Raw genomic sequence first — 8,315 nt, 5'->3', positions numbered from 1 at the left:
GAATAAAACTCTTTCCAAAAACATCACGTACAGCTGCAGCAAAGATTTGTAGTAACATGATAAATGCTGACAAATCCCTCTTCTATACAGACAAATGGCCTGTCTGAACACACTGAATGATGTATTTTACCTGCTCAAAGGAGTGAAGCCCACTCTCCTTCCCTAACCGTACCATGTCTTCCATTATCGCTTGCTGCAGTTCCTGCATCAGAACACAGAAATTCCTCATGAGCTACCACAGTCAACCTTACATGCAATAAATGCTCACTGTTCACCAAAAAAAGTGTTTCTCAGCAAAGTTTAAGTGCCTTACTAACAGTTAGTATGTAATGAGCAAAATTCTGTTGTAATGTATAAGCATTACACTTAAGTGTGGTGATGTTAAGTGTCTCCTTGGTATGAAAAGAAAGGTTCTAGTTTTAAACCAGCAATGTGACATAGCTGTTAAATTTACAGTCCTTCAGCCATCTGCCAGACTTCAATGCAGAATCACTGCCCACAGAGAGCAGCGGAATGGTTCAGTGGCATCAGCATTTAGTGATGTGATCCAATGCAGTTCCTCAGTATTAAAGAGCATGTGTTTAAGACTGAGGTCCTTTTTATAGAATCATGGAATGCCCTGAGCTGGAAGAGACCCACAAGGACCACAGAATCCAACTCCCAGCCCTGCACAGAGCAGCCCCAAGAGACATACCATGGGCCTGAGTGTTATCCAATTGCTCCTTGAGCTCTGTCAAAATTGATGGTGTGACCAGTCCCCTTGGAAGCCTGTTCCAGCCCCCAGCCACCCTCTCTGGGAAAATCCTTTTCCTAATATCCAACCTAAACCTCCTCTGGCACAACTTCAGGCCCTTCCCTCTGGTCCTGTTGCTGGTCACCACAGAGAAGACCAGTGATAAATCTTGTTTAGTTGTCTTATTTAAGAAATCTAAGCAAACACAACCTCTCCTCCTGCTGTACTGTTGTTGTCTGCAAGAGAAACTCTTGCCCTACCCCACCAGTGCTTGCAGAGGTTGGTACCACCAGTCAACACATATCACTGGATCCAGGTCAACCCTGCTGAATATTCAGTGAGGACATAATTCTTGTCACTGAAATTGTCATTCCAAGACACAATATTGTGCACACATAATGCTACAGAAAAAAAAAAAAAGTCTCTACTAAGGCTGTACTGCAGATACAAACCTTATTTTTACAGAGTTCTGCATATGTTCCTTCAAACCCTCTTTTCTTTGCCCATCCTGGCATAACTTCAGAATCGGGCACCACAATTCCCACCAGGAAGGCCTGTAGGTAAAGGAAAAGGAGAGCTGCAGGTGAAAGCTGAACCACATTCTAGGCTCTACATTGAAGTGAATACACAAGTCAGCTGAATTTCTGCATGTTTCCCACTTCTTGTTTAATTATGTCAATAATTTGCTAACATATCATCATGAAGTACATTCTGATGTCTGTGCCTTTTTCTCAGATAAAAGGCTGTCTGTGACTGCATTACCAGCAGTTTTAATACCCTCAGTTTGGTTTGTTCTCCTCCTGAACATTAATAACTCACATGGCCCTGCAAATCCCAGGCAAACTCTGATACCAAGGGAAGGCTCATGCTTGTGAGCCTTGTATGCAGAGGATGAATTGCCATGGCTTCAAAAGCTGTAGGTGTGTGTATAAATGTGCAAATTAACAGAACAGGATTGGTCAGAATGGGCAGGCAGTGTCGGGGGCAGCAGTGGCTTTGCCTTTTCTTGGCTTACCACAGGCTTGGTGGCAAAGGACAGCATTGGAGACCCAAAGAGTGACACCAAAGCCAACTTAAAAGCTTGATCTTTGGTCACAGCATTCTCTAAGCTGCTCAGGGTCATACCAGCAGTTCAGTTCCTGCCTGGCTGTCCAAAGCACAAGGGAGACAGTGTGGCATGATCCACTCCCATTTTCCCTTCCTTCAAGCCCAGCTCTGTCTTCTAACTACTAAGAGTAAAGCAAGATTTTCTAAAAGCTTGGTTTGTACCTGCAGGCTGTCTCCATGGACATAGATCTGAGCAACAGGGTCACTGCGGATGTAGATATTCTCTATCTTCTCCGGTGCAATGTATTCTCCCTGAGCAAGTTTAAAAATGTGCTTTTTCCGGTCAATAATTTTAAGGGTCCCATTCTGTTAGGAGAAAGAAATGAGAATTCCCAGAGAAGTTACTTAACCACAGAAACTCAGCAAGCAGTCTGCCTTTAACAGAGCCTTCAATTGCCTGTTGTGCTTTCAAATGCTTATTCTGCCAAATATAAACTCAATCCTTTGTAAAGATAGAGCTGCTTGGAGACCTAAGTCCAGTCCTTGAACATTTACTTGGGATAATACAATTGCCATAAGAACTCTGAGTGTGTCCAGTACGCACAGGTAACCATTTTCCAATGTCTCCTGTGTGAAGCCAGCCCTCCTGGTCCAGTGCCTCAGCTGTCCTCTCTTCATCTTTCAAGTAACCTTTAAACACATTGGGTCCTTTCACACAGATCTGCAAAACAGCCAGGGGTGATGATGAATTATTTTCTTATTCTACTATAAATACAAGTTAAGTAGTAACTCACTAAATTAGAAATATTTTAATGTCTGTGCTTCATGAAAATAAAATAGATTAGGTTATTAAACTAACTATGGATTTTTTTCAAGCTAATGGAAATATGAAGCAGGGTTTGCAAAACTGATTTGTTTGAAGTTGATTTGCATTCCATTTGCAGTTAAAAATAAAGTTATTGAAATAAGTTTAATATTTGCCTAGTATAGAAATCAGCAATGTAGAGATTATAGCAATGTAGAAATCATAGCAATTCAGCTCTTAGCTGAACTAATTAATTCAGTCTTAGCAGTTCAAGGAATCAGACTAGAAATACTGCCACAGCTCCTTTTTCTTTAATTCTTTGTTGTTCTATTGTTAAACTTCCATTTTCCTTTCCTGATTGCGCGATGTAACACATCAGCAACCATGCACACTACAAAGGTAAAATGCTTCTATAAACTACTTCATACAGTGTTAACTAGTGAGAATTTGATATAAAAATGTGATTTGCTACCTCTCCTTCTCCTTTGGAAGCAAAATAATTCAGTTCTTCCACATCCTTCAATCTGATTAAGTTACAGGGCAAAGGGGCTCCTACATGACCTGGAAATCAAAGTTATCAAGTCACTTGTCATCTCTCCTATAAACAATAATTAGCATTTTATCATTAGTTACTTGCATAGTTAGAGATACACTGGATGTTCTTGCAGGAGCTGTGTCTGTGTGCAGAAATAATTCCCTTAATTAAGGTTTTGCACTATTAAAACTAAATACCGACACCTCCTTTTTGGATATAAAACCTATTCTGAAATAGCATAGAGTGGTTTAGGTTGGAAGGGACCTTAAAACTCATCTCATTCCAACCCCCTGCCGTGGGCAGGAACACCTTCCACTAGATCAGGTTGCTCCAAGCCCCATCCAAACTGGCCTTGATGTTACAGTCCATAATCTCCTAAAGGAATGTGCATTTATTTTATTTCTTCAAATGGTGGAAGAAAATAATTACCTGATGTCCAGTCACCTGGAGTTGTAAAGGTGCATCCAGCTGTGCATTCTGTTTGGCCATAGCCTTCATAAACCTGTCAAAGAGACAGGTATTTTTAATGGATGCTTAAAGATTTTGCTATTACAAACTGAAATCCCAAGCATTGCCCTGTTGCACAGTCCTGTGAGCTGAGGCTGCAGCTGCAATGTGTGGGTGCCCATTTGCCATGGGGACACTGCTCCTGGCTTCTACTGTGTACAAATTCCATTTACATGGCTCTATATCATTGAAAATAGGGAGATGATGAGTTGAGCACTTAGCCTTTGATTCAGGACATATGCTACACTATGAAAGGAACTTATTAGTGGGAAAAGGGCATTTTTGTGGGACATTTTGAAAACCCACCCTTTTTTTTTTTCCGGACTAATTTTAGGCTCTCAGATGAGACCTTTCAGTTCCCTGGGAATCCTCTCACAGAGAAATAATGCAGGGACATCTCAGGTGGGTTAGGCTGATGTCTGAGGATTAGCTCTCTCCATTTATATGTAGAATAAAACTCATGTAATGAAGTTCCCAGCACTTGGATGAGCACATTTAATTGCATATACTCATTTTGGTGCTGAAAGGTGGGCGGGATGAGCCTGTGGGGTTTTTATGGGAGATGCCCAAAGTGAAAACATCTCTTGCCTGTTACTGCCATCCCAGAGCTGTTCCCACCCCACTGAGCCCCAGGTGTACCAGGACTTTGTGGCTGCCTGAAGCCCTGCTGTTCGATCCATCCTGGTACAGCTGTCCTAAATGCAGTTCTGAGGGTCTAACCCATCTCCTTTCTTAAACACCATGTGTTCTCTTGCTGGCAGTGGATGAATATCCCTGAGCAGGCACACAAACCCACCTGGCATCCGAGGGCGGCGCGGAGGAAGCCCAGGACAGTCGGGGACGCGGGGGCAGCGCCTGTCACTATCATACGGACACAACCCCCAAGACTTGCCTGGTTGGTAGCAGGAGGAAACAAAAGAAAGCATCAGAAGCTACTGCAGATGGCAAAACCATGAACTTGCAAAAAATGCTCTCTCTAGGATAGATGTGCAGGATTTCCTGCCCATGGCATGGAGTCAGAATTAGATGAACTTCAAGGAGTCTTCCAACCCAGCCATTCTGTGGTTCTGTGGTGTGGCCACGTATGGAAATATGAACTAGCTCTGAAGCTTTCCTGAGGGATAAAACCCCATTCAGTGTACAGAGACAGGAGTGCTCATGTCCCTGGCAGGACAAGTTGCTCATCCTGGGCTCCTGCAACTGCTGTGCCTGGGCAGGCTGCAGACCTGGCTCTGGGAACTGCTGGGAAAAACAGACTCTTCCCCATCCAGTCTTCTTTGCTTATTTACACCTCACTGGTTTTAATGAATTGCCTCCCAAGCCCTCTAAAATAATGTTGTCCCTTTTTTAAGGCAGATGACCTTCAAATATTTCTGGAGGGTATTACATCAATTCCTGTGTCCTATTTCACTTCTCTCTCCTCCCCCTTCATTTCCTTTTCTTTATTCTAGAAGTAAAAAAGAAAACCCAGCACAAAAGAAAACAACTGCTGACTGAGTCTGCCCGTCTCGCCAGCCCTTGCATCAATATGCAGCTTGGCTCGCTCCCGGCTGGGTGAACTCTGCTATCTTTGCACACTGAGGACAACTAATCCACAGACCACAAGTACAGTCAGTTTCTTTAGTTAAAAATAAAGTGGCATGTCTCCAGATAAGTCATCCGATTAAAAAAATGAAGTAATTAGAGCCTCCTGGAGTAGTACAGAGCCCAAAAAAACCTGGTTTAAAGCCAATTTATTCTCTTTTTTTACTGAGATGTGTGGGAAGCAGAAGGGCATTCTGATTTCTTTCTTCATGGTTGCTAAACCATGATTCATGTGTGTATTTTTCTTTACAACCTTATTCTTTTCCTAGGAGGAAAAGCGGGTTTGAATATGCCCAACTGAAACCCAACCCTAAATCAAATCCCATTTGTTGAGATTTTGCAGAAAACTTTGGAGCAGCATCTTTTTGATCAGTGACTCCTTTCCATTACCACCTTCCTGAATTTCATTCCTTGATACCTTTCCTCCTCTATGTCCCTTCTGTCTGAGAGCTGCAAAAAATTTTTGGCACTATTCCACAGATTAGTGATTTCTTGGTGCTGCTGAAGAGGGTTGTGGCAAATGTCATCTTATTTTGCCTTGTGTTTCTCCATTTCCTTCTGTAAAGTTATCCCTGAGAGAATTGAAATTTTGACATTATGCATGGTGCTTAAAAACTAAAACAAACAAACTGTGCTCAGTTTCCTTCTTCTATTCCATTTTCCAGTCTGTTGTTCCCTAGTGGGTAGTGACTGCCCACAGTTCATCTTCAGGCCAGCGGAATACACTGGCTTTAAGGAATCATAGAATCATTTAATTGTTAAGGCTGGAAAAGACCTCTAAGATCATCAACTCCCACCATCAACACAGCACCATCTTCACAACTAAACCATGTCCTCAAGTGCCACATCCGCCCCCTTTTTTAACACTTCCATCACTCCCCTGGGCAGGCGTTTCCAATACTTGACAACCCTATCCATGAAGAAATTTTTCCTACTGTCTGAAACTGCCTTGTCAGAAAACCAGTCATTGCTAGAAGAAACAAGAGTTCTTTGACTTCAGACTCACTTCTTGAATCACTTACCTGTATTTTATTAAAGAAAAGTTTATCCCACAAACTGTCGTTTCTAATGATGCCGTTTCGAACTTCGGCCTTTTTCCGTCTGGCCGCAAATTCCAGGATCCAGCGCTTGAGGGATGTGTCAGCCTGGCTGAAGATCTGTAGGAGCATGGGATGGCAGATGAGGTGCACAGAGGATAGAGAGCACATCAACACCTGTTCTCCCCATGACACCCACACAGCCAGGTGGGCACAGTTACATTTGCAGCACAGGTAAACAAGGCTACACTGGGGTTTGTTAGTGGGGAAAAAGGAATGATGTGTTTCGCTCCATTCCCTATTGCACACGTGGTTCCTTTGGGGGGAAAAGACAGGATGGTGGTGCAGGCTTCAACTGGATTGACAGGGCTGCTCTTAATATGTCATTCCTGTGATAGGGTTCTGTGAAGTTCATGCAACCTGAGCAACAGGGAATGGGCATCATGAACAGGTATCGGTGGTGGCTCAGGGGCTGCATTTACCTGAGCTTAATCAGGCACCAGCACAAATTCCACCTTAACAAATGAGAAACCCCCAGTGCCTGTCCCTTAATAAAGCACAGAAGCCCTGACCTTTGGAAAAAATTACATCAGTAGCTTGTACTTAAGCTTGTCTTTAGCAGATAAGTCTTCTGAGGAATAAATATTCCCAGCTAGTCAAACAGATTTAACATGATGACCAGACGTGCCTGTCTTGAATACCCTGCAATACTTTTACCTTAGTTTTAAAGATTTCTAAATGCAAAAACCACTGTCACGTTTACACTGCCTAAATCCTCAAAGACTTTTTGAAATTTCTGATTTCCAGCTGTTGTTGCCACCAGAACAAGAGATTTGAGTTTCAAATCTGGATGAAGGGCACAAAAAGTCCTTGTACAGCCAGGTTTGACTGATGTTTCTGTGATGAAAAAAAATCCTGTATATGCAGAAATGTCTCTGGTAATCTTAGAATAGGGTAGGAGGCTAGTAAAGAGGGATTTCATATTCATAGGTGATAGCTGTGTCTGGAGTTTGTGTAAGTCATAATACAGACTTTTCACACTGAAGGAGCTGTATCCATTACACAGGGTGAGACTATGTCTGCAGCAAGACAGAAATAGTTTAATCTGCTTGAGAAATCTCCATGACTAAGGGAATTTTCCCACATGAGTAGTAAAGGGATAAACTCCATTGTTCCAAAAAGAGTGAAATCCAACTCCAGCTCACCTTGTCATACATTCTGTTCAGCAGCCGTGGCACGACGGGGAAGATGGTTGGCCGCAGTGCCTTCATATCGTCAGACAGGAGGCGAATGTCGCCTTGGAAGAAGCCAATTCGCCCTCCGTGGCAGTACACTACAGACTGATGGGGAGAAAGAGGAACATATGTAACCCCTTGGCTTTCCATTCCCAAAGCAGAGCATTCCTCCCAAGCACAGAAGCTCCTTTTCTGAATTTCTGCTCTGCGATCTGGCAAAAATGGGATTTTGGAAATACAATAAAGTAACAATAAATTTTGTGCTGAATATAAATATCCAAACTGTTCTGGGCATTTTTCAGTACAAGCAATTCAGCATCCACCAAATTTACCACTTGTTCTGGAAGAACAAGGAATCAAAATTTTCAGAAGGGATTTCCCTTCCCCGCTGCATATGGGGATGGAGAAGTCCCAGTTAGGGCCAGAGTCTGGATCAGAACTTTCCTAAAGCCCAGCACTCCCATAGCAGCTCACAGAATGAGGATCTATCATCAATACAGAAATGCAAAGTAAGAAAGAAACATCATAAAACACGGAGCAGCAGCCAATTTTTAGATGTTAATACTTTAGTTTTGTTTAAATAAAACAATATAAACTACGTTAGCAATACAGTGCCTATCCTGTATCCCAGAAATAGAAGCCCACTTCATGAAAGGTGCTTGACTTGTATGGAAACTACAAATCCAGAAGCCTTGTACTTGAAAACAAAGCAGGGTGTTTTCCTCATCAGCAGAATGGAGCTCAATATGGGAGATGGGGCAGAGGGGCTGCTGGCCATGAGCCAGCTGGTAGCTGGTAACCAGTAACCCTGCCAAGGAGCCATCACAGACTG

The 8,315-nt window shown here is 42.8% G+C and overlaps 1 protein-coding gene across 5 annotated transcripts in view; it reads right to left on the bottom strand.

The window, feature by feature from the left end:
- ACSL6 (acyl-CoA synthetase long chain family member 6) overlaps nucleotides 1-8,315 on the bottom strand; it is a 44,775-nt gene that overhangs the window by 6,533 nt on the left and 29,927 nt on the right. For all 5 annotated transcript variants that reach the window (XM_030229148.2, XM_030229149.2, XM_050979775.1 and 2 more), the window contains exons 12-20: nucleotides 7,454-7,588; nucleotides 6,234-6,368; nucleotides 4,424-4,519; nucleotides 3,550-3,622; nucleotides 3,058-3,146; nucleotides 2,385-2,501; nucleotides 2,003-2,146; nucleotides 1,186-1,287; nucleotides 131-202 (exon numbers count right to left, since the gene is read on the bottom strand). In XM_030229148.2, coding sequence (XP_030085008.1) covers nucleotides 131-202; nucleotides 1,186-1,287; nucleotides 2,003-2,146; nucleotides 2,385-2,501; nucleotides 3,058-3,146; nucleotides 3,550-3,622; nucleotides 4,424-4,519; nucleotides 6,234-6,368; nucleotides 7,454-7,588 — 963 coding nt within the window. The remainder of the gene's footprint in view (nucleotides 1-130; nucleotides 203-1,185; nucleotides 1,288-2,002; nucleotides 2,147-2,384; nucleotides 2,502-3,057; nucleotides 3,147-3,549; nucleotides 3,623-4,423; nucleotides 4,520-6,233; nucleotides 6,369-7,453; nucleotides 7,589-8,315) is intronic.

Source organism: Serinus canaria, chromosome 13 (assembly GCF_022539315.1).
Source record: "Serinus canaria isolate serCan28SL12 chromosome 13, serCan2020, whole genome shotgun sequence".
In the NCBI taxonomy this organism is placed as follows: domain Eukaryota; kingdom Metazoa; phylum Chordata; class Aves; order Passeriformes; family Fringillidae; genus Serinus; species Serinus canaria.
Note: the sequence above shows the minus strand (reverse complement) of the source record. Positions and strands in the feature narration are given on the sequence as shown.